The 26,002-nt window shown below is 42.0% G+C and overlaps 1 protein-coding gene across 1 annotated transcript in view; it reads left to right on the forward strand.

Annotated features, from left to right (window-relative positions):
• The window catches only part of LOC119723912, a 58,668-nt gene that overhangs the window by 28,599 nt on the left and 4,067 nt on the right, over positions 1-26,002 (forward strand). The window contains exons 20-35 of the mRNA XM_038194815.1: positions 1,032-1,167; positions 3,026-3,093; positions 4,447-4,635; positions 6,231-6,366; positions 7,110-7,177; positions 7,816-8,037; positions 9,844-9,979; positions 10,923-10,990; positions 12,915-13,166; positions 14,426-14,573; positions 15,156-15,226; positions 16,661-16,885; positions 17,400-17,535; positions 18,636-18,706; positions 19,505-23,728; positions 24,653-24,767. Of these exons, the coding sequence (XP_038050743.1) occupies positions 1,032-1,167; positions 3,026-3,093; positions 4,447-4,635; positions 6,231-6,366; positions 7,110-7,177; positions 7,816-8,037; positions 9,844-9,979; positions 10,923-10,990; positions 12,915-13,166; positions 14,426-14,573; positions 15,156-15,226; positions 16,661-16,885; positions 17,400-17,535; positions 18,636-18,706; positions 19,505-23,728; positions 24,653-24,767 (6,265 nt within the window). The remainder of the gene's footprint in view (positions 1-1,031; positions 1,168-3,025; positions 3,094-4,446; positions 4,636-6,230; positions 6,367-7,109; positions 7,178-7,815; positions 8,038-9,843; positions 9,980-10,922; positions 10,991-12,914; positions 13,167-14,425; positions 14,574-15,155; positions 15,227-16,660; positions 16,886-17,399; positions 17,536-18,635; positions 18,707-19,504; positions 23,729-24,652; positions 24,768-26,002) is intronic.

Below are 26,002 nucleotides of genomic sequence, written 5' to 3' on the forward strand. Positions count from 1 at the left end.
CGAAAACAAGAACGATAATTTCTTGTGAAAACTTCATCTTCATCTTCATGTTGAACCATCTATCCAGCACCTTTTTCCTCTTTATTTGGAGTCCTCTCCTAAAAGCTGTTATCGATTTGGATTCTTTTTCAAAAATAAGTCTTGCGTTACATTAATTTTAAGCACCTAAACAATAGCAACTGCATACCTAAGCCTTAGCAGCTGTTGGAACGTTGCAGGCTTTATCACATTTCTCTTAATAATGCTACTTATTTTTCTTCTTACCTTTTCTTTGAGCATGCGTGTAATGTGGGCTCCGTGCACCAACAAAAGAGGGCGCGATTTTACCTCTTTTGAGAGCGCCGTGGACGAGAAACACAGCGTGCGCATACTGTACTGTACTGGTTCGCGCACAAAATACGCACGACATCGTGAATGTGCAAAAGCTATGGTCACTGCGTCTTTGCGTGAGCGTTAGGTGTCGTCGGCGCGCAAATATGTTCGAATTCAACTTGCGATGGTCTCTGAGACTAATCCCCGCCTCCAATAACTTTGGATACATTCAAAATACGCAGTGGATGGATCGGGATCCAGTCTAGGTCACCCCCAACTCTCCTTTTCTGGCCGTTGATGGGGTACTTGTGCACGGAACCCATATTGCAAGCTTAGGGAGAGACAATTTTCAGTTTATTAAAATATTATTAGTGAAAGGTAAAAAAAAAAGAGACTTGAAACATTTCTGTGTGAGCACTCTCTGTTCAGGACTAAATGTTTAGTTCTAGAACAACAAAAAATTAATTCTTCGATGAGCGCCTGACTTTCTGAAAGATTGTTAGATATCAGATTGTATCAGATATTGAATCTGAGACTAGCCATTAAACAACTTTCTGCTTTGATAATCTCTGAGTTTAGTCATTTGTTATATTGACCAAAGCACATAAAGGGTTTGTGTGCCCTATCAACACTTGTGAAGTAGACCAGTCGGACTAAAATAGTGTCCTGCAAAATGTGTATCTAACGAAGCTGACATTTCTGTGGTTGTTTCTTTCAAGGTGATTGGTGGATCGATGCTTCAGATGCTACCACAGAGGACCAATGGTCAACCTCGGTTGGACCTCTGCCGTATGCTGATTGGCTGAGTGGAAAGAAGCCTGACAGTGACGAGAACAAGGACTGCGGATTCCTAATGTATGTTCAGTATTTTTCAGACTTGTGGTTTTTATGTGGATTTCTCTTTACTTTGTGTTTCTAGGCCACGGCAAATAAATTGTGACTGAAGCCACGTCAGAATTAATTGGTAACGGTCATCAGTAAAGGCCCTGTCACACTGACTGCGATCTTTTATGCGCTCTCACTGCGTCCTTGAAAAATAGCTGGGGCTCAACAACAACTACTAGATCGCAGCGACAACTACATAGGTCGCCAGATGGGCGCCAGGGGGTCTTAATGGTCTCCGATGAGCGCCAAGGTCTTTGAACATGCTCAAAACAATCGCAACACCTCTGCGCTCTGGCCAGGGCGCCGTAATGACGCCACTCGGGCGCTGTGCGAGCGTGAATCATGCGACATTGAAGTGGCATTGAGGTAGCCTAGGCGCAAGACAGTCGATGTAGTCTCCATGAGAAAGTAACTCGACTGCGATGAACTTGTAGCATCATTTTGAAACTGGGCTGTGTATTGACCGTTTTGTCTTGGTATTTATACAGCGCAAGTGACGTCGCATGAGCGTATTTTGGTCAAATAGAGAGCGCGACGAATGCTACTAGGACGTATCAACAGCGAGCAGAGCGTAGTGTGAGCACAGTGACAGCGCAGCGGCAGCGACTAGATCGAGTAATTGAGCTTGACAGGGGCGCATAGAGAGCGAGTTGAGCGCATCATAAGCGTGGGAAGAGCACAGTATGAGCGTAGCTTGAGCTTCTTTGAGACAGAAAGTTGTCATTTTCTTGCATCCTCGCTGCGATTGTTAAATTTATGAAATATTTTTGGTCGCCGTAAGGTCTCCTATGAGATCGCATATAATGTGACAGGCCCTTTACACACTTGTGTATGGGGAGTGGCTTTAGCCAGTGTGTTATCACATCCTCCAACGCGAATTGGTTAAAACTTTTAAAAGAATGGCGGTCGTTGAGCTGCCACAGTAGCCTGGTGGCTAACGAGATGAACAAGCGGTGAAAAGATACCTGGTTCAAATCCTGCTATGTCCAATTTGCCAATTTTTGTTTCTGCTCCAGCTTCATCGATTGTTTTCTGTTTTTTGAAGGAGAAATAGCAGAACTAAAACCTGAATATCTTGCCGTGATTACTGAATTATTCATAAGTGCATGGCTTCACCCACCTACGGAAAAAAAATATGCGCACAGCACGCCATTCGTAAGATGCCTAATAGCGCAGCACTTTCATGCAAAATAATGGCAAGAAAAAAACAAAAGTGTGACGTCACAGGAGGGTGTTAAAGCCTTGGAGTTTGTAACGTGTTCCCGTTAATTTTATTCCCACTAAAGGTATAGTCCATCATTTGCAGCCATCCGAAAAGTAACTGGCGTAATTATTGTTGAAAAACAAACTTGGTTGAAAGATAGTAAGGGGACTAAACTCCCTGTGAAATTATTCTTTCTGGGAAGCTGTCATTTTGAAGTAATCAACGAAAGAAGGCATTTCCAACGGTGATTCTTAAGAAGCACCGTAGGAAAATTTAAATTAGTAGTTCGTTTTGTTATTCAGCGCAGCGCGCACAAGTATTGGAACGACGCACACGCGCGCGCGGTTGTTATAATTCGTCGGAGCAGTGCGCGACGTCACGTATAGCTGCAATTCAAAACAATTCAAAACATGATTCAGTAACTTTGGATTTGAAATTGAGATCTTAGAATGCTGTTTTTCTCGGAATGTACAGCTGAAGCTTAGCTGAAACTTCATCAGGTTAGTTGCTCAGTATCCTTCATTAGATTTTGAACTCTTTTGTTGCTTCAAACGAACAAAATGCACAAATTACAAATGATGGACTGTAGCTTTAACATTAATTACGATTTGGTTTGATGTGCAGGTACGCTGAGAACTACCACTGGGACCATGCTGACTGTGAAGACGCAAAGCACTACATTTGTCAGTATGGTGAGTGAATTCACAGTAAACTCCAAATTTTCTCTTTCTCAGGAATTCTTTGTAAAACTGAAAGAGGGGCTGTGTAGGTAGGCAACAGTTTGCTAAAAAGTTGGCACGTGACCACAACATTTGTAAACCGACATTACATGATCTTTACTTTTTGGAAGCATTCTGAACTATTTGGTGTAGGACAAAATGCAACTTGGAAATTGGTTTCAGAACCCCTGTTTGGAATCACACACACTTTATACCAGGGATGTATTATGTAGTCAAGTCCATCACAAGTCCTCCAGTCCCAATTCAAATCAGCAGCTTTTCAAATGAGCTTTGTTTTCCGTTGTTATTGTTCATTCACTGTTACTTGTGACTGGACTTGTGATTTATTTGTGACTGGACTTGTGACTGGACTTGAGATTTACTTGTGACTGTTGTGACTGGACTTGAGATTTACTTGTGACTGGACTTGTGACTGGACTTGTGACTGGACTTGTGACTGGACTTGTGACTGGACTTGTGACTGGACTTGTGACTGGACTTGTGATTGGACTTGTGATTGGACTTGTGACTGGACTTGTGACTGGACTTGTGACTGGACTTGAGATTTACTTGTGACTGGACTTGTGACTGGACTTGTGACTGGACTTGTGACTGGACTTGTGACTGGACTTGTGACTGGACTTGTGACTGGACTTGTGACTGGACTTGTGACTGGACTTGTGACTGGACTTGTGATTGTACTTGTGACTGGACTTGTGACTGGACTTGTGACTGGACTTGTGACTGGACTTGTGACTGGACTTGTGACTGGACTTGTGACTGGACTTGTGACTGGACTTGTGACTGGACTTGTGACTGGACTTGTGACTGGACTTGTGATTGGACTTGTGACTGGACTTGTGATTGTACTTGTGACTGGACTTGTGACTGGACTTGTGATTTACCTGTGACTGAACTTGTGATGGACTTGTGGTGGACTTGTGATGGACTTGTGATGGACTCGACAACATCCCTGCTGTATGTCTCTTTTTTTGGTTTTATTTACGCAAGTAACTATAAGTCTGACTTTTTGGCCATTGTGCCTGAGACATTTTAAAGTTTGTTAAGTTTTAATACAAATTTATTCTGAAAGCTTGGATCCTAAAGAAATCAATATGAATGCAAAAACATGTCCCTAAGTTCATTGTTTGGGTCAAAATTCACAACACAGAATAATTTCACGAGGTGTTTAGTACCAGTACATTCTTGAATCCAAGTAAACTTTTGGATAATAATTCGGTAGGTTTTACTTCAGGGCTAAATAAAGATGACCCTACGTGTCTTACAATCTCAAACTGTCTTCTATATTTTTTGTACTTCAAACAGAGAGAGAACCAGCCAAGAAGCCTTTGAGAGCCCGCTTTGCCAGCATCAGGCTCTTCAGCTATCGGTTGTTCAGCGGCAGACTGGCCTGGGTCGAGGCACAGGCGGCCTGCCGGGAGCGCGGGGCCGGCCTGGTGCAGATCCCTGACCCTGCAGTGCAGAACTACCTGAAGAAATCCATGAAAACCAAAGGTATGTTGGCACATCAATACAAACTCACATTAGTTGAGCAGTATTACTGAAGAATTATATTTGCTTTACGACATTTTGTGAAAATATGAAAGCAGAGTACTTCCATGTGTACAATAATGTCGTTCATCGGGTCGGGTTGACCAAACCAAATTGACCCGAAACGCTGTAAATATAAACCGAATCCGAACCGAAACTGATTTGAACTCTCTAAAACCCGATCCGACAAAAGTTCAAGGAAAACTGACCCAAGCCGACCTGAAACTGAACTGACCCGAAAAACCTGAATATATGGCTTGGGTAACTGTGTCCGCTTTTTGTGCATGAACTTGCCCAAATCGTCATCTCTCAGTAATTGAATCATACCGTACGGTACTCACAACGTGACCTACTGGTGGTCTATGTGTTATAGACCGTGCGTGATAGGCCGCAAACCACATTTGGTCGTACTGGGCACTTACAGTGAATCGCCAATAAATATTGCACTGTGTGAATTTCGGAACTGTTTTAGATTTTTTTTTCAGTTTATTTTGGTTTAAATGGGGCTTTTCCAAAATGGCTTAACCGACGCAAACCGACCTGAAAATTGCAAAATGCAAAACTGAAACCAACCTGACTGAAAAGATGGACAAACTAACCCGACGCGACCCGACCCGACCCGAAGTTGGTTTTGGGTCAGGTCGGTTTCAGTTTCGGGTTGGGTTTGCACAACATTAGTGTACAGTTGTGGTATGGAGTGCTGTAGTGCAATTGTTACTGTGATCGGCTTATATGTGCCATGGTACATGTCTTCGAATGCTGATTGGGAACATGGTGCTTGTGTTCTTGGGCAAGACACCTTACTACAATTGCCTCTCTCCAGCCAGGCATATAAGTGGGTACAGTGGAACGCCGCTATTATAACGAACATCGTTGGATCCACAGAAAGTGTTCGTAATAACGATCGTTCGGTATAGCGATTTTGAACCGCCGGTACCCTCTTATTTTGACCAATAGTGAAGTGTAATTTTCCACATCCTGCGGCCACGAGAAGTCGTCACGATACTTTAGCAACGGGTGGTTTTTCCTTCTATTCCTTTGGGAAATAATAGCCATCTATCGCTGTTCAACATTCAAACACGATGTAACTATGGGTCGTTTGATGTTCGGGAATTAAAAGTGGCCCAAATAGTGTTTAATACGTGTACAATCAGTAGATTTTTTTTGGTTTAATTTGTTGACTTTTTTCAACAACAATGTTGGGTACGTTTTGTACATTAAAATCGGGAGCCAAGGATGATGTTCGGTATAGCGGTGCTCGGTATAGCGGCGTTCCACTGTTCCTGTGAGGGTAGAGACCAAATTGAACTGATCATCAAGGTGATGCAGAAAACTGGTTTCATAGCCTGACGAACAGGGGTATCAATTGTGTAGTACTTTGAGTCTTTGCACTTTTCACAGTTCATTTGAGTACCTTTTAATTACACTTTTGACTGCATAACTTGCAGTTTGTCATTGACTCTGTGATTCTGTTTGGCAAATGTGGTTGTGTTATATTGTATACAATTCCCAAATCCTGAATTTAACGCTTTTTTCCAAATGTCGGTTTTAATTTGTAGAAAGAACTTGGCTGGATGTCACCTACAATGTTGCCTTCCCTGAGACTAACGCCTGGCTGTGCAGCGCTGGAATGCCAATGGCCTACAACAATGGCCTCCCCTTGGAAATAGAAGGGCAATCCTGCGCCATCGCTGGGTAGGAAATTTAATCAGACAGGGCTGCCAAATTTTTGAACAATCCCGTTTCATTTGGACAGTAATTTCCGCTATATCATGTTATTAAAAGTTAACAGTAGAAACTGCTCGGAAGTGATCTATAATGCAGTTTAGCGGATATATTCAGTGTACACATTGTACGTGTGTATTGAGAACAGCTCCCCCAGTAGTCGAACAATGTCCAGCCCCCACCCGGGCCCCTACCCCTCGAATCTTCTATAAGCCGTTTCGCGTGGTCACGTGACTACTTTTTTTTGCAATAAATTTTCTCTTTTCAAGTTTGGTGACGTTGCATGTGAAATTTAAAAAAAAACATTTCTCACCCATGAAAAGCTCAGTGTCCCATTTATCAGTTTTTAAAACTCTGTATCCGAAATTGTGTGCTTTTCACTTTGAAAAATCTCTCTTTTTTCGAATGGAAAAAAGAGAGATTTTTCAGAACAGGTCTGACCTCCCCAAGCCTATTACGTTACGGATTTTCAGTGTGGGTCACGTGTGCCCCCCGAGCCATTGCGTAATCACGATTTGCAAGCAAGATGGCGGTATCCTCGAAACGGCTTATGGCCTGCCACCGAGTGAAAAATTGCCGATGAGCAATTTCTTGCTGTGCTACTGTTTCTTCATATTGGCAGTCCATAACCATGTCATGCCACTATGTGCCCATGCATATTAGGCCTGCATGTGACAAACATAACAGAATTTCTCTTTTCTTTTCATTTGTAGCGGACAGAGTTTTTCATGGAGTCCTGAAGAATGTAAAGAGAAGCGTTCTTACATTTGCCAGCAGCAACGTGAGTAGTTTGTATGCAATATGGTGGTATATAACAAAAAACACAGTATGGAATCTTTTTGCTGACTGCTCTTTCTAACCATGCAGTTGAAGAATTACCGTTGAGTAACCCCAACTGACCTATCGCCGTTTGCGAGTTAGCCACTCCCCTTAGACACCCCTATGGAATTTTGTGAACAAAGTTGTGTTTGTCTCAGATTTTGTGCGCTCCGCGTCCATTTGTATGTCATGTAATTGGACGATATTTCACAAGCTGCGTTGACGCGATTCTACTGCGATAGACCAATTCAAGGCCTTCTCAGTTCGTGTGTGTATTGCTCTAATGCTGACATTGTCTTTAGCAGGTATTTTAAAGTTTTATGTGAACTGAAAATACTTTGCTATGTGCACTACAGGAGCCAATGATCAATTCACCTTTAGAAAGCTTATATTTTTCCCAACGAACAACTTTGAAAATCAGTTGCTGTATTATATTTAAATTAAAAAAAAAAAAAACCAGGGTGATGATCCTTGGGTGTTCCAGTGACACTCTATGGCTGTGCCCTAGAATTAACCCAGTCAGAGAAAATGCCACTTGTGTCCAATTAATTAACCTATGCTTGCTTCTAACATTATCCCATGCATTCTTCTCACACCCAGCAACCTCCCAACAAGAACCTCCCGCAGCCGACGACCCCCAGAAGCCCCAAGAAGTCACCGGCGCCAAGAAGCAGAGCTTCCAGATTGTCAGGATGGTGGGTGGCTACTCTTGGGGCGATGCCAAGAAGTACTGCAACAGCCGGGGGGCTCACCTGCTGCGCATCGAGAGCCAGGAGGAACAGAACCTTGTGGTCAATTTCCTGGAGACCAACAAATTGCAAGGTCAGGGGTCATCTTGAAATATGTGGGGTGTTCTGGCGAAATGAGACAGAATTAGGTAGAGGTGAAAATGAATGTTTGAAGATATCAGGAAAGAGAATAAAATTCTCCTTGCAATACTGTTTGTTGCACTTCAATTGGACATTCCGTCGACAAGTTATGGCTGTTTAAAATTTGCATTTATCGATATGCCAAAAAAGTAAAATACTGAAGAAAAAAAAGGCCTTTAAAGTTCCGACAGTTTTGAAGTTGTGAAAATGAAAGATGCCAATTGCATTTCTCTAAAAACACTTTTATTCCACAATGTTTATACTATTTTTTTTTATGTGAGTTGTAGACATATCAAAGATTGCAAATAATAAATTGGAAAATTGGAAACAAATCAACCCCATTCTGTTTTAGCATTTTTGTCCACTACACCTGTGCCAAGTTCCATCGCATTTTGCAAGAGTGCCTCACATATTATTTACGATGATTGATATTTAGCAACAGTGTGAACAAATATCTGCACTAAGGATTCCATGCACAAGTTGCCTCTCCAGGGTGGCAAAGATTGAGGTTTGACAGTGCCATTGCTGTGGGCTTTATTCATGAGTCGGCCATATTAAATTGAAAGCGAGGTAACATCTTTGTTTTTGGAACTTGCGAATAGAAATGAAAGTAATAAGATAAAGTTAATTACAAATCAAGACCACTCTGCTCTGATGAATTATTTAAAACTTGTGATTAACTATTTCGCTACGGAATTTAATTTACTGATTTTTCCACGTTTGGACGTAATAAACCGCTGGAAATTCCGCCGTGTGTCGATGTAGACGCCGCCATCTTGAAATGTCTCTCTGTAAACAAACTGCTCACAATAACCTGCAGCAGACCCCGGCGAGACGGAGAGCCGTTGGCAGCGGCTCAAACTAGGGTCAGAGGTTATACGATATAAATTATGTAGATAAGGCACACGTCATGGGGATACCCTGTTTATTCACAGCGACGTCACCGAGCCGCTGCCAGCGGCTTGCCGTACGACATGTACAATTTTTGCGTGCCGCTGTCAGCGGCTCGCAATAGCGAAAGAGTTAATTACAAGCTAATGTTTTCAGCCACATTTGAAAAAAAAATTGAAAGTGAGGCTTGGAATGCATAAATAGTCTGGCACCATCCCATTCAACAGTTTACAAGGCCTATTTACACATATGTGATTATGTGATTTTGTCACAAGGACTATTTTGCACAGCAATGTCGCACACACACATGTTGAAACAAACAAATACGCTATACGTTATAAGATTTGAGGCTTTGCATGGTGGGGTATCGGTTTCGTTTCGGTTTGCGGTAACACCATGTGGTAATAACTACTGCTTAGAAGATATTAGTTCTGAAAAGAACTTGTCCTGCTTATTATCAACTTTGCTAAGCAGTTTTTTGTTCTGTTAAGAACAGTCCTGCTGTAAGTTCTAAATGAACTTGTCAGAACTAATATCTTCTAAGCAGTAGTTATTACCACATGGTGTTACCGCAAACCGAAACGATAACGCTATACGTTGCACTATTTTATTTTTGAAATAAGCGCGATAAGTCGCACAACTTTAGTGTGATAAGTCGCGATATCGTAAGACAAAATCGTGTATGTGTAAAGAAAATTCAGGGGACATGATAAAAAATTGCTTCCTCATGAATAAGGTCTATTATGTGTCCTGTGCCAAAATAAAAATACCACCAGGTAATGGAGCATACTCCATGCAATAGATATTAGCCGATATTAATATAATGTGAAATTAGTTTAGCCAAGTGTTTCTTCCAATCATTTTCTAGATGAATTCTGGCTGGATGCTGAAGTCCCGCGTTCAGGAGGGAAATGCATGAAGAGCAACAGGCAAGAGGTGACTTTCAACAAGTTCCAGGTGCAGAATGGCCGCTCCAGGCGTAGACAAGGATGCGTTTATTTCTCGTAAGTTTACGTACGGCTTCTCTAGTGCCCGCTTGACCAAAACGGAATACTGGATATTTCATTCTCAGTCTTTTTTTTCTTCTCAATCTAGTCTTAATCGCTAGTCCTAAGAGGGCTAGGCTAGTGGTCTCTTTGCACCTTTCTCGCTGACTGACTGACTGACTCACTTGTGAGTTAGGCTGCATCCGAGTCAGCTGTCTAGAGCTAGGTCTAGGTCTGGGCCCATTAAAAATACGCGGGGACGCGCTGACAATAGACGTAGCGGTAGCTCTGGAGGCCCGTTTTGGATATGGCCTAAGACTTCTTGTAGACCTGTGAATAGAGCTGGGCAGTGCTATCGTATAGGATTACCCCGTAATGCCAATGAATGGGATATGCTTGCCTAATCTTGTGGTTTATTTTACTATTTGTGATAAAAAGTCACATTCACTCTGAGGGATATTCCTGATTGTCATATCCCATATTTGCGTAATTGCCTACTTTGCTGCTACCAAGACTATGAGTGTGATCCATAATCACTTGGCATATTGTACAAATACAGTGGAACACCGCTATGGGCTCAGTGCGCCAACAAAAGAGGGCGCCCTTTTACCTAGCAACGACGCCCCATGGGCTGGACACATACATTTCGCTGGTTGAGGCGCGCGCACCATTCCTTGTGTGTGACGCACGTATACCAGGGGATTTGTACTATGTACACGGGGTATGCAGTGGCTGCGCTTCGCGACAAAATATTGCAGTCAGGCAAGATGGTGTCGTTCGGTCACCCCCAACTGTACTTTCTTTGCCGGTGAGGGGGTACTTGTGAATGGAGCAGATAGCGGCATTCCACTGTATTGCCTTTGGCTCGGGACATTATCAGCCACCAGTCCCCTAATTAACCACATGCTTGTTCTGCTTCATCACACTATTATCCCCTTGTTAATTTGTCTGTGGCTTTCAGAAATGAAGATGGTTGGAGTTGGAAATTCAGCAGTTGCAGTGACAAGAAGAATTTCATCTGTCAAGCAGGTAATTTGGAGAAATGTGCTGCAGATGTACCATCAACAACTCAATAAGTTTCTCCTCTCAGAAATCAGTAATTGAGCAACAAGTTAATAACAAAAACAATGGAAAATATGCCATTTGCGAGTAACCTTTACCCTTTGGGATTTACATTTGGAAAACAACTGGTACACTGACTTGCTCAGAATGCTTGGCACATTTTAACTGTGAATTCTCCAGACCAAAGACACTGTTGCTAATCACATGATTCGGGGCAAGCTCTTGCATAGTTACGTAAGAGACGTTCAGCACCAATACATTGTTCGCAATGGGTGAGAATGGCACAAAGACACCAGATCATGCCGGAGCTGATGGTTGCTAGCATAAGGCTTGCCCTGAATCACGTGATATAGTAACAGTCTCTTTGGTTGGAAGAATGCAAACTTAAACATTGCGTTCCAGATTTTATTCAAATTTAACTTGCAAATGGCTTATTGTCCCAATACAAGCAAGGCTATAAAAGCCACTCTTGGCAAAGTGCATAGAGCTTTATTAAATTATTAGAGCACTAACTCGATGTACAAAGTAATGCCTGATGGGCGCATCCATGTTTGTACACAAACCTATGGAAAACTCGAAATTTTGTACGGCTTTTGTACGGCTATTTGCATATCTGCGTTTGTATTCCATACAGGTGCGTCATCAAAGCCGATAGGCCCAAAACCGAAATGCACGATCAGCTAATGAGCGTTTCATTTTGCTCTGCGCAATCAGCGCAACGTGTGCGCGTCCCTCCGGTGCAGATGCTTTTCGCCGTGACGTTTTTTGAACCGTCATGACGCGCTTAAGTTGTTTGCGTATCTTCCACTTGTGCGTTGCATGTAGAGTACGTTTTTAAAATTCCATCCATCTTTTTGGATTGTGTTCTACAAACACGCACATAAATTCAAAATGTCTGTGCCAAGAGCAGCTTCAAAGCATCTCCTTGCGCAAGAATTAGGAGTTAGTGCTCTAGTAATTTAATATAGCTCTATGGCAAAGGGCTAGAAAGAAGGAAAATATGATGAAAAGAAAAAGAATAATGAGAAAAGCTGGAGGTATGAATTGTCATTCCTCTTAAAACAAGCTAGATCATACAATGGAGGGAAACAGCCACTAGGCAAGGAGTTCCAAAGAGATACAGAACGGGGGAAAAGCTATTAGAGTAGCTCTTTGCTCTACATCTCAGCACAGCTTGAGTGTATAAAATGCATGGAAACCGGCACACGCATGCGCTGCATGCGTGATGCATCGGGCTGTTGAAGGTCATTACAAAGCGCCATCTATTATTATATAACTGACATACAGATCCTTGTCATTTGATTGGTGGAACTCACATCACGTGGCCAATTCGTTCTTGCTCCCATTCACGCCGGGGCTCAAAAAGTCCCACTCGCCCATGGGGAATGGGAAATACTATTTAACATTTAGGATTGTTCTTGTTCCATGACGCGGTATTTGTGTTCAAATGCATGCTGGTGTGAGTGTTCAGCGTAGCGCGTGTTGTTCCAAAGAGCCAGCGCTACAGAGTTGGGTTCAAATATTTTCATGAAGGGGTGGTTTAGAAGGGAGAAGTACATTTTCTACCATAAAAGTTCAAATATATCAAATGACAATGATCTATATGTCAGTTATATCAAACAAATATTAAGTGCCTTTAAATTGTGAAATGGGAGGAATATTATCTCTCGGTAAAGTCTGGACATTCCCAGTTCACTCGGCTTTGCCTCGTGAAATGGAAAAGTCCAGATTTTACCTTGCGATAATATTCCTCCCATTTCACTCTGAGCCAGTCAATATTTGTATACTCACGCATTGAGTCCATAGGAATTTTCATCTCCCCAGTGCATGAAATCAACCAACAACTAATGTTCAAGTATCAATTTTTGCCATTTTGATTTCCAAATGACAGATGGCGATGAGCGTCTAATAGTCCCCCAGGAACCCCAAAGAGACATGGTCCCGACTCCCCAACTCAAACCAGTCACGGTCTACTACCAGTTCTTCCGGGGCGACCTGTATGCCTCCACGTGGGCGGAGGCTGCCCAGTATTGCCGGAAGGCGGGAGGCGGGTCGGGTCACCTGGCTCGGATCAGCGACCAGGAGACCATGGACTACATCATCAAGATGTTGAGCCGAGGAAAGAGTGGCAAGAGCTTGATCGGTAAGATGAGGAATGATAAAAAAAAATGTTGGCAGTAACTTTGTATTGGTTTGGTTGGAGAATATGGTTGTATATTTTGTGCACAAAACATCAGGCTTTGGCCAAAAAAGTACATGTTGCTAGTGGAGTGCCGTGGCCTCGTGGTCTGGAGCATTGAATTTGTGGTCTGCGGGTAATTCTGCAGGTTCGAGTGGGTTCGTGTCCAGCCAGCGGCTATGGTGCGTGTGTCCTTGGGCAAGGCACTTTGTCCATTATTGCTTCTTTCCACCCAGGAGTAAATAGGTACCTGTGAGGGCAGAGATGGTAACTGGGATTGAATTAGCTTGCTTGCGCCTAACAGGCAGCATCGAGCTGTATACTCCCCACAGAGTTGAGATGGTACTTGGACTGTTTCATTGGCCCAATGATCAGGGGTAATAGTAATGAAAAGCGCTTTGATCTTAGTTAAAAACGCTATATAAGACCCCGCTATTATTATTATTATTATTATCAAGCTTGGCAAAAAAATAATACATGTTGGTAAAAGTATAGCTGTTTCAGTCTACTATTTTGTATCACTAACCAGAACAGGTAACTGACTTACATTATAAATAGTGTAACGAGTCCTCGCGGTCTAAGGGCGATTTTCTTTGGGACGATTAGGCTCAAATTAACGTAAGTAGAAACAAGACAAACATCACGATACAACGAATAAATTAAATGTGACACGGACACTAGGGTGGATAACTTCTCTTCCTGTCTCTTCTGATTCTATTCAATGTTCCGCTAAATCAATACAGGTACTCACATTATATAATCGTTTTATTTAACAACGGTTGTTTCTGTGACGGTGTTCAATGTCGAACGTCTTTCTCTAACAAGCTTCAGATCAGAACTGCCTAAAAGAGCGCGAACGCAATTTCTGCTTTATTTCGGCCCATCGTACGACTAAGATACGCGCGCGTGCACTGTCGTGCCTGGATCCCCAGGTACTGAGATAGCGCGCGTGCTGCAAGTGGCTCCACCCTAAATTCCAGCTTGGTGAATACGCCACCATGCGGCCGTGCGCCGCTGCAATAGTTTTAAAGTTGAAAAAAGAATTCAGCTGTAGCAGGGTTTGGCCTATACGGGTTTATGGCTTCTGAGTATGGAACCGCCACCATAGGGCTGTATAGTCCAGTTGGTAGAGTTCCAGTACAGCAGTCTGCAGGTCGCGGGTTCAAACTTTGCTCCAGTCACTTTCTTTTTCTCAACTTTAACATGATTTTCTTTTAAAACAGGCAATTTCTGGTTTGATGCCAGCGATGTCATCACTGAAGGGAAGTACGTCGATAGTAACGGCGAAGCTCTCGACTACACCAATTGGTTCTCGGTTGGTAATCAGCAGGAGCCTAGTGGCGGCACAGCTGAGAATTGTGCATTCATAAGGTAGGGACCTAGACTGTATTGCTCCAGATAGTAAAGCCGTGTCCGTATTACTTGGCTACGGCTGGTGATTACACATGCACCTATGGAAGCGGCTGCAGCCACTTCCCCTAGACCCGTGTGTTATTTCTAGCCTTAGCCAGGTAATGCGAGAGGCAAATACCATAACATAGCTAAGGGGGTGTTTAAAAAACATTAAATAAAATTGTTAAACCAAATCATTGGAAATTTATACTTTTTGCCCTGTTTTGACTTTTTGACCAAAAAGGTATTTATGAATGGGAATAAATATGTGCTTGGCCTGTATTAAACAAGTCCGTTTAACAATACCGGCTTGGGGCGTTGTCGCTAATAACGTCCCTCTCCTTCGGCTTTGACCATTATCAGCGTCCATTCCCCTAGCCGGTCTTAAATAAACTTGTTTAAAACCGGCCAAGCACATGTTTATTCCATTAATATGATTTCACTACTAAATTTCTTATTTTCCACCTTATTTGTTTCCTGTGGTGCTTATTTCAAAACACTTCTGTGATACTAATAGATAATTACTAATGAATTCGAATTTTTTTTAAATACTTTTGACAGCACTGAGCATGGATTTAAATGGCATGATGAGGCCTGTGATCACACCCTGGATGGTTTCATATGTCAATTCAGTAAGTCATGCCTTAGCAGATTAGTTAATAGCCAAAAGGTACTTTTTCAGTAGTTTTAGTATAATTTATCAATAGCCCAGTGTAATTTGATTGATCAAAGTTTGACATCTACATATTTACTATTCCAATAAGTTTGGTATATCTGAATAGATATAGATATAGATTCTTCCAGCTTCCAAATTGTTCATAAAAATATTTTGACTTGCAGCCTCTTGTGGTATGATTCCAGTTTGTCACTTGGGAAAGTAAATCTCATTTATGGATTTTTATTCAATTGCAAACTGAACTAAATTTGGTCAGCTGGGAGCAGTATTTGAAAAAAAAAATGTTTTGTTTTGTTCTTGCGATGGTTAGGCCCTAACCATTGCAAGGAAATGATGTTAACGTCATTTTTCTTGAAAATGACAGCATACTAGATGCACCGATTTCACCAGGTGCTTGATCGTATTATTTACTTACAGTCAAGTAGGATATTTCATAATATTTTGGTATTTTCAATTTAGAATGTTTGCAAAAGTTGTACATTACCATTAAATATAGCACATATACTGGTACGAATATGATTATGCACACTTGAGAAATCATACTACAGGTATTAAGGCAATGTTGTCTAAGCGCAATGTAACCAATACAATTTCAGAAACATTGAGGGCGTTAACTGTCCTCATATATATGTACATGTTGGATATAAGGTTAAGTCTTTATTTAGACTAGAGCTTGACCTGATCTCACAACACACATGTACATGAGGGCAGGCAATGTCCTCTTGCTTCCAATATCATATTGGTTGCTATGCGTCTTGGCTGTACCGCCTCCCTATACAGGGTGAGTAACAAAAAACGAAACCCAAATGTCCTTTTCAAGTTAGGACGTTTTAAACGCAACCACCGTTATATAGTTCTGTCCACGGATCACGCAAAAGGTTTGTGTTCTTTCAGCAAAACAAAAACTATTCACACACATCCTTTTTTTATGTGATTTATTTTCGTGTTGCTGAGAGAACACTGAACTTTTTTTGTGATCCGTGGACAGAACCTTAAATCGGCGGCTGTGTTTAAAACTCCGTAACTTAAAAAGTACATGAGTGATTTGAATGATTCTTGTACTAAACGGAAGCTTAGGAATTGGGCTTTCATATCCTAGATTTTGAAAGTGCTACAAGAAGAGCTTCACTACAAAAATGGTCCCGATATTTTGGTTTCGTTTTTTTTTTACTCACGCTGTAGTTTGATTGGCCTCCTGTACACTCGCACGTAACGCTGATCTTACCATCCAATTGGTACAGGTGTAGATATTTGATTAGGTTGATCCTTACGTCATACTGGTAGGTCAACGTGACAATCAACATGCGGGCTGGTATCAGACGTTGCATGGCCCGCCATGGTGAGTCCGTGTTCGTACTAGTCTCCATTCTACAACCTCTTTCTCCTTCAGACACCAAGCCAAAAGTCAAGCCCAGTCTTCCCCAGCGGGACTTTGAGCGCATGACGGCCCTCCGCGCCGACCTGTCCTTCCCTAAGGGGAGGTTCACCTGGCGCACCGGGGCGAGTTACTGCCAGAGGAAGTACCCAGCCAATGGAGGCGGTCACTTGCTGCGATTCGGGGACCAGGAACAGGAGGCTCAGATCGTCAGCGGGCTGTTTGGGCAAAACAAACTCGGTGAGGGGACATTTTGTGCGATTGTTAGGAGGTGACTTGTGAAAGTTGCAGATCTATCCTTTTGTAGTCTGTCCTGTTTGTTGTCTCCTTGGGCTCTTCTTAATTGTTATTTTCCACTGAATATATCCAATTTATCTGTGCTTGAGACGAACAGACCTGAGTGGACACATAGTGTATGTTTTTCTAATTTAATTGCCCTCTGCGTGAATGAGAATGTCCGTGAATTAATCTATAGTCACAAACTTGATGGAGTGTGCGAAATGTTGGCAAAGGTTATGCATTTTTTTTTCTTCAAGTTGCAAGGTCAAGGCATAGTCTACAAAGTTTTTACACAGTTTGCAGAGAATGGCTGAGATACCAAGAGTTATCAACAGTTGCCTATCTATCTGTAGCCTGTCAGCAGACTTTCTGCAAGACCCTACAAACTCTTATCAAAGACTTGACTTAATTCTGACCCGCTGTCTACATTTTCATCTTTGACCATATGCCTCCATTTCCTCTCTTTCATGTTCAGGAGACTTTTACCTTGATGGCAGACTCCAGCCTGACGGTACCTGGCAGGACTCCAACGGAGTGGTTCTGCCCTTCACTAACTGGCTGGACGATGAGCCTCCGCAGGATGAGGACCATACATGCGCTGTTCTCAAGCTGTGAGTTCTTCTCAATATTTCAATTCCTTATCGTGAAATTTAAAAATGGTACCCAAATAGAGTACCAAAGTGAATACATCACATGCACAATTATGTGTGTAAAAGACATTAGCGTGTGATTCAGACCGTGAACCAACATGTGCACGTACTCCGTTCGTTTGCACTACACTTCCCGGTTCAAAATGACGTCATACTTTGGTACTTTATACCTCCATTTAGTAACTTATCCTGCAGCGGTGTTGTCGATGTCGCAAACTGAGTGTTGTTATTTGCTTGTGCATGCAGGCAATACTGTGTGTTCACTCATGTGCTCCTGTGTGTTGGACACACTACATGCAGGGAGTAGATCTGATACACCGTGCCCTCTGGAGACATGCACACAATAGGGAACAAAAGATTGTATACGTCTCCACAGGGCAGTTTCTATATATGAATACGTCTCCACAAGGTTTTCACAAAATAGATATATGGATTTTACTCAAAAACTAGGAATTTCCAATGTAGGTTGATTTGTCGCAAATGGAAGAGTTTTAGAAAAGGGATATTAAGTCCAAATTTCAGCCAAGGAAATTAATTTTCGTTATAATAAGAGCATTTTGAAACTACACTTTCAAACTCGAAAACTTTACTACACGGGAACAAAGAAATGTCTCCACAAGGATATAAATTTCAGTACATGCGTTTGGCACAGAGAACCCATGACTCTTTGTCATATGAATGAGCAAAAAGTCTTTCTTTGGGCAGGTTATGGCATTTAAGGGTCTGCAGTATTTCTCCCTTGGTCACAATTGTGGGGTACTTGTGAATATCCATCCGAAATCATAGTAGTCAAGTCGTTAGACATGCCGAGGCCAGCAAACGAAAAACGCGATACACAGGGCCGTGCTAGTAAATATTGGGGTGCCGACAGACAAAACACGACTGTCTAGCGACTTGTCCTCATGTCAGTTCAGTGTGGCATGCACACAACAAAGTGGCAATCCCAAGGCACAACAGGCCATTAAAAGATATGTTTTTTCCTCTCTATCAGAAACTTCCCTTGTCTCCCTCTTTTTTTTCCTGAGACATTAAGTTTTTTTTGTATTTCTTGTTTCTGACAGGAAAAAAGGCGGGAGCTACGCATGGGGAGCCAACAACTGCAAGAAGGCTCTTCCTCTCATCTGTGTTAACTGTGAGTAACAATTTCAACCAAGAACGTAAAACCACCTAGACACAGGCCACGTCCGGATAACTTGGCTGTGGCTTACAATGATAAATGCGTCTATGGAAGCCGCTGTAGCCACTTCCCATAGACAAGTGTGTTACTTCCAGCTGTAACCTAGTGATTTGGATGAGGCTGTTTGCTCTGGAAGGGCTAGGTTGGGCTTGGCAGGCCTTTCCAGACCAAATAAGCCCAGGTCAGGCTGGAGCAAAGTATGCCAGGCCAGATCAGTGTCTTGGCTCAAGAAACGCTAGTCAGAAGCCAGGGATCACAGTTATAGTGCTAGCAACATTAGCAATGCTGCAAACCCGGGAAATAGCAGACGGGGATCACTCAAAGAGGATGTGACTTTTTATCGCAAATTTTCAAGTAAACCACAAAGGGACACTGACTAGGTGCATTACGGTAGTTTTTAAAAATTAGACAAAGAAATTGACATGAGCAGGGTTTGAACCTGGGACCTCCGGATTGCCGTTCCGGTGCTCTGCCAACTGAGCTATCCAGCCCTATGTTGGTGGTCCCCCTTTTGTCAATGTCTTTGCCCAAGGGGCGCTAGTCAGAAGCCCTAAACCTTTTTATGCCATGCAGCCAGGGATCACGCCGGAAGTCATGATGCTAGCAGCGTCAGCAATGCTGAAAACCTGGGAACTAGCAAAGGGGATCACTCAGAGAGGATGCAGCTTTATAGTGTTCAGCAAAAACATTTTGAAAAATGTAGAAAATATTCAATGAACTTAGAACATTGTATGGTTTACCTTTGTGTTTCAGATGTGTCAGGGCCAAAAGCTGACCTGAAGGGCAAGCGTATCCGTGTCAAGGACAAAAATAGATCTTCAAGTTCAGGAAGTAGTAAAGTGAAGAAACTCAAGTCCAGTAAAAAGATCAAATCAAGACCCGCTTCTGATGATCTAGTATCTAAGAGAGTAAAGAAACAGAAGGGTTCCAGTTCAGGCAGTGGAAAAGCTAAGACAAGAAAATCCACCAAGAAGATCAAGTCCAAACCAGCTTCTGATGATCTAGCATCTACTGGAGTAAAGAAACAGAAGGGTTCCAGTTCAGGCAGTGGAAAAGCTAAGACAAGAAAATCCACCAAGAAGATCAAGTCAAAACCAGCTTCTGATTATCTAGCATCTACTAGAGTAAAGAAACAGAAGGGTTCCAGTTCAGGCAGTGGAAAAGCTAAGACAAGAAAATCCACCAAGAAGATCAAGTCCAAACCAGCTTCTGATGATCTAGCATCTACTAGAGTAAAGAAACAGAAGGGTTCCAGTTCAGGCAGTGGAAAAGCTAAGACAAGAAAATCCACCAAGAAGATCAAGTCAAAAGCAGCTTCTGATGATCTAGCATCTACTGGAGTAAAGAAACAGAAGGGTTCCAGTTCAGGCAGTGGAAAAGCAAAGACAAGAAAATCCACCAAGAAGATCAAGTCAAAACCAGCTTCTGATGATCTAGCATCTACTAGAGTAAAGAAACAGAAGGGTTCTAGTTCAGGCAGTGGAAAAGCAAAGACAAGGAAATCCACTAAAAAGATCAAGTCAAAACCAGCTTCTGATGATCTAGCATCTACTAGAGTAAAGAAACAGAAGGGTTCCAGTTCAGGCAATGGAAAAGCAAAGACAAGAAAATCCACTAAGAAGATCAAGTCAAAACCAGCTTCTGATGATCTAGCATCTACTAGAGTAAAGAAACAGAAGGGTTCCAGTTCAGGCAGTGGAAAAGCTAAGACAAGAAAATCCACCAAGAAGATCAAGTCAAAACCAGCTTCTGATGATCTAGCATCTACTGGAGTAAAGAAACAGAAGGGTTCCAGTTCAGGCAGTGGAAAAGCTAAGACAAGAAAATCCACCAAGAAGATCAAGTCAAAACCAGCTTCTGATGATCTAGCATCTACTGGCGTAAAGAAACAGAAGGGTTCCAGTTCAGGCAGTGGAAAAGCTAAGACAAGAAAATCCACCAAGAAGATCAAGTCCAAACCAGCTTCTGATGATCTAGCATCTACTAGAGTAAAGAAACAGAAGGGTTCCAGTTCAGGCAGTGGGAAAGCTAAGACAAGAAAATCCACCAAAAAGATCAAGTCAAAACCAGCTTCTGATGATCTAGCATCTACTGGAGTAAAGAAACAGAAGGGTTCCAGTTCAGGCAGTGGGAAAGCTAAGACAAGAAAATCCACTAAGAAGATCAAGTCAAAACCAGCTTCTGATGATCTAGCATCTACTGGAGTAAAGAAACAGAAGGGTTCCAGTTCAGGCAGTGGAAAAGCTAAGACAAGAAAATCCACCAAGAAGATCAAGTCAAAACCAGCTTCTGATGATCTAGCATCTACTAGAGTAAAGAAACAGAAGGGTTCCAGTTCAGGCAGTGGAAAAGCTAAGACAAGAAAATCCACCAAGAAGATCAAGTCAAAACCAGCTTCTGATGATCTAGCATCTACTGGAGTAAAGAAACAGAAAGGTTCTAGTTCAGGCAGTGGAAAAGCAAAGACAAGAAAATCCACAAAGAAGATCAAGTCAAAACCAGCTTCTGATGATCTAGCATCTACTGGAGTAAAGAAACAGAAGGGTTCCAGTTCAGGCAGTGGAAAAGCTAAGACAAGAAAATCCACCAAGAAGATCAAGTCAAAACCAGCTTCTGATGATCTAGCATCTACTAGAGTAAAGAAACAGAAGGGTTCTAGTTCAGGCAGTGGAAAATCTAAGACAAGAAAATCCACCAAGAAGATCAAGTCAAAACCAGCTTCTGATGATCTAGCATCTACTAGAGTAAAGAAACAGAAGGGTTCTAGTTCAGGCAGTGGGAAAGCTAAGACAAGAAAATCCACCAAGAAGATCAAGTCAAAACCAGCTTCTGATGATCTAGCATCTACTAGAGTAAAGAAACAGAAGGGTTCTAGTCTAGGCAGTGGAAAAGCTAAGACAAGAAAATCCACCAAGAAGATCAAGTCAAAACCAGCTTCTGATGATCTAGCATCTACTAGAGTAAAGAAACAAAAGGGTTCCAGTTCAGGCAGTGGGAAAGCTAAGACAAGAAAATCCACCAAAAAGATCAAGTCAAAACCAGCTTCTGATGATCTAGCATCTACTAGAGTAAAGAAACAGAAGGGTTCTAGTTCAGGCAGTGGAAAAGCTAAGACAAGAAAATCCACCAAGAAGATCAAGTCAAAACCAGCTTCTGATGATCTAGCATCTACTGGAGTAAAGAAACAGAAGGGTTCCAGTTCAGGCAGTGGAAAAGCCAAGACAAGAAAATCCACCAAGAAGATTAAGTCCAAACCAGCTTCTGATGATCTAGCATCTACTGGAGTAAAGAAACAGAAGGGTTCCAGTTCAGGCAGTGGAAAAGCTAAGACAAGAAAATCCACCAAGAAGATCAAGTCAAAACCAGCCTCTGATGATCTAGCATCTACTGGAGTAAAGAAACAGAAGGGTTCTAGTTCAGGCAGTGGAAAAGCTAAGACAAGAAAATCCACCAAGAAGATCAAGTCAAAACCAGCTTCTGATGATCTAGCATCTACTAGAGTAAAGAAACAAAAGGGTTCCAGTTCAGGCAGTGGGAAAGCTAAGACAAGAAAATCCACCAAAAAGATCAAGTCAAAACCAGCTTCTGATGATCTAGCATCTACTAGAGTAAAGAAACAGAAGGGTTCTAGTTCAGGCAGTGGAAAAGCTAAGACAAGAAAATCCACCAAGAAGATCAAGTCCAAACCAGCTTCTGATGATCTAGCATCTACTGGAGTAAAGAAACAGAAGGGTTCCAGTTCAGGCAGTGGAAAAGCCAAGACAAGAAAATCCACCAAGAAGATCAAGTCCAAACCAGCTTCTGATGATCTAGCATCTACTGGAGTAAAGAAACAGAAGGGTTCCAGTTCAGGCAGTGGGAAAGCTAAGACAAGAAAATCCACCAAAAAGATCAAGTCTAAACCAGCTTCTGATGATCTAGCATCTACTGGAGTAAAGAAACAGAAGGGTTCCAGTTCAGGCAGTGGAAAAGCAAAGACAAGAAAATCCACCAAGAAGATCAAATCAAAACCAGCTTCTGATGATCTAGCATCTACTGGAGTAAAGAAACAGAAGGGTTCCAGTTCAGGCAGTGGGAAAGCTAAGACAAGAAAATCCACCAAGAAGATCAAGTCAAAACCAGCTTCTGATGATCTAGCATCTACTGGAGTAAAGAAACAGAAGGGTTCCAGTTCAGGCAGTGGGAAAGCTAAGACAAGAAAATCCACCAAGAAGATCAAGTCAAAACCAGCTTCTGATGATCTAGCATCTACTAGAGTAAAGAAACACAAGGGTTCCAGTTCAGGCAGTGGAAAAGCTAAGACAAGAAAATCCACCAAGAAGATCAAGTCAAAACCAGCTTCTGATGATCTAGCATCTACTGGAGTAAAGAAACAGAAGGGTTCTAGTTCAGGCAGTGGAAAAGCAAAGACAAGAAAATCCACCAAGAAGATCAAGTCAAAACCAGCTTCTGATGATCTAGCATCTACTAGAGTAAAGAAACAGAAGGGTTCCAGTTCAGGCAGTGGAAAAGCAAAGACAAGAAAATCCACCAAGAAGATCAAGTCAAAACCAGCTTCTGATGATCTGAAGTCTACTGGAGAAAAGAAAAACAAGAAGAAGAACAATAAGCAAGCATCTGGCCAGGGTCAGACATCTTACCAGAGCGAGATATCTTACCAGGGTCAATCATCTGGCCAAAACCAACAATCTGGTCAAAGCCAACAATCTGGCCAGAGTGAGACCTCTTATCAGACCTCTTACGAGAGCCAGAGTTCCGGCCAGAGCCAGTCATCTGGCAGTGAGTACACGTACGAGCAGTCCTCCTCCAGTGGGCAGCACATCCAACAGGAGATATCGGTGTCCTACGGAAGCTTGTATGGACCCCAGGCCAGCGCTGTGGCTGCTTGTAGCGGGCAGGGCGGGATGGAACTGGCTGTCATCTCGGAGAAGATGATCCAAGACATGATTGCTGAAGCCTTCCGGAACAACCATGAAGGTAAAAAAGAGGACCAGACTTACCAATTATTCTGACTTAAGGACTCTGTGCACAAGTACACCCTCAATAGTTATAAAGGGGACAGTTTGGGGAGACCACTGGGAGAGACATTCGAATGCATTGCTGTTGGCGCCTGCTGCTCACACGAAGACACTACTGGTTTGTGTGCATTCAGAATAAAAAAAGGTTGTGCGTACTTAGCACTTTGCTTAAACCAGTATGTGCATTCGATGTTTTCCTCCCACTTGAGCTTTTGAAAGTGGTCACATAGCGCCCTCTACTGTTCACGCACAGAGTCCTTTAGGGCCATGAAACACAGGCAACTTGTTCTGGGCAATATCCAAGAACCAAACGAAAGGCAAATTTTAATTTCATTTAATGTTTTAAAGAAGTTCCATAAACTGTTTGAAAAATGTAATTTGTTCATCGTCTTGTAGTCTGTTTGGTTGCCTCCGAATTGCCTGTGAAAGTTGCCTCGTGTGACTTGGTCGTAACAGTCATTCAGAGTTGTGAAGAAAAGACCTTCGATGAAATCTTCATTGCGTGTAACTCCACTAGAAACTTCTGAGAGAAAACAGTCAATCTAACTGTAAACTGGCCAGCCCTCTAATCTATCTTAATCCTTTGTCCAAACAGTGGCTTTATAATCCCTAACACTTCGTGTAATAAATCCACATGTGCTGTCACACAGCTGATATTGACAAGTGCAGGGGATTAGCAGCAGTATGTGATAACAGGGGCCAGTTTGTTGACAAAAGGATTAACATTAGATAAGAGTATACCTATAAAAGTACTGTATTCTTTCCGAGTTTACAGGCCCTAACTCGGAAAGCTGCTAGAAGCACTTACACCTGATGTCAACTCTGCAGTGCTATGAATTAATTTTGTCAGCTCATGAATAACTCCTATGTTTTATGGATGCAGGTGATATTTGGATCGGCAGTATGTCGAATGATGAGAAGAAGTGGTTCGATGACACGCCAGTCACTTGGACCTGGTGGGCTGATGATAAGGGCGATGGTGATTGCTTGATCATGAGGTAAAGATTTCTAGACGGCTAGCAGTGGCTTGACCATTATTAAAACTTTTGTTTGGATCTCTGGTTTGCATGAACGGATTCCCATGGCATTTTTACTGATTATACACAAGAGTATAATTAATATGCTCCATCAAGATGAAATACTCATGTTAAGTAGTTTTTGAGAAATTAAAGGATATTTGCTTGCACAACTTTTTTGGGGGACACCCTGTATATGAGAGTATATAGCTCTATTAAAGGGAAAATACAACATTTGCAAACATCAAAAAATAAAACTACCAAATCATTTTGAAATACCTTGCTGGACTGTTAGTGAATGACAGTGTAAAGCATCCTGTAAAATCATGGCACCTGGTATACTGTCATTTTCAAGAAAAGTGGTATGTGTGTATCAATTTCCAACGCTGATCGGTCGATCAGCATTGGAAAAAACTGGCTTTTTTTCAAATACTGGCCCCAATTGACCATCGCACTTGTTTGCAATCGATTACACACCTATGAACGGGTACAAGCCAGCTAGACTGGTTCCCTGACCTTACAATTCCCCAATATATGTAAACTGCTCTGTTTCTTCTTAAATGGAGTCAGGGAACCAGACTACAGGAAAATGATTGTTTTTCTTGGTTTTTATAGCATTTTCGAACCCAAAACCTCAAAAAAGTCAATGTAACTATATTTGCTATATATTTCCAACCCCCCAATTCCATCCATTTCTGAAAATTACAGCAAAAGCAAATGATGTATATTCCCTTTAAAATCTGGCTGTTTCGTGTAAAGCTTGTGTGGAAAGTGTAAGTGCTAATTCTCCCCATGCTGTTTGCAAAGTAAGTATGAGGAGATATGCCCAGTGGACACAGCCCTGCTACTGGCAAAAATGTCATTTGGTGCATTTACAGCGTGTCCAAAAATAACCACACCTTTTTTTTTGCGAGGCTCAATAGCGTCGGCGCGGAAACACATACCACCATTATTTTTATACCATTTTAATGCTTGGAATGTTAACTGTATCCCTGGCGAGTTTTGGTTTGATATTTCAAAGAGTTTTTAAATTACTCGTGTTTGAAAAAAAGGCACGTTAAAAACAAACTCAACCGATTTCAAGGAAAATCGATGATGCGGTATACCGCATTATCTGTTTCTGTACATCAGATGCAAACTCGAATCAACAAGCTGTTGAAATAACAAAAACAAAAAGAAACCAGTTGATTTATATTAAAAATACATTGAACTTGAAA

This window comes from Patiria miniata, unplaced genomic scaffold (assembly GCF_015706575.1).
Source record: "Patiria miniata isolate m_02_andy unplaced genomic scaffold, ASM1570657v1 HiC_scaffold_17, whole genome shotgun sequence".
Classification (NCBI taxonomy): Eukaryota; Metazoa; Echinodermata; class Asteroidea; order Valvatida; family Asterinidae; genus Patiria; species Patiria miniata.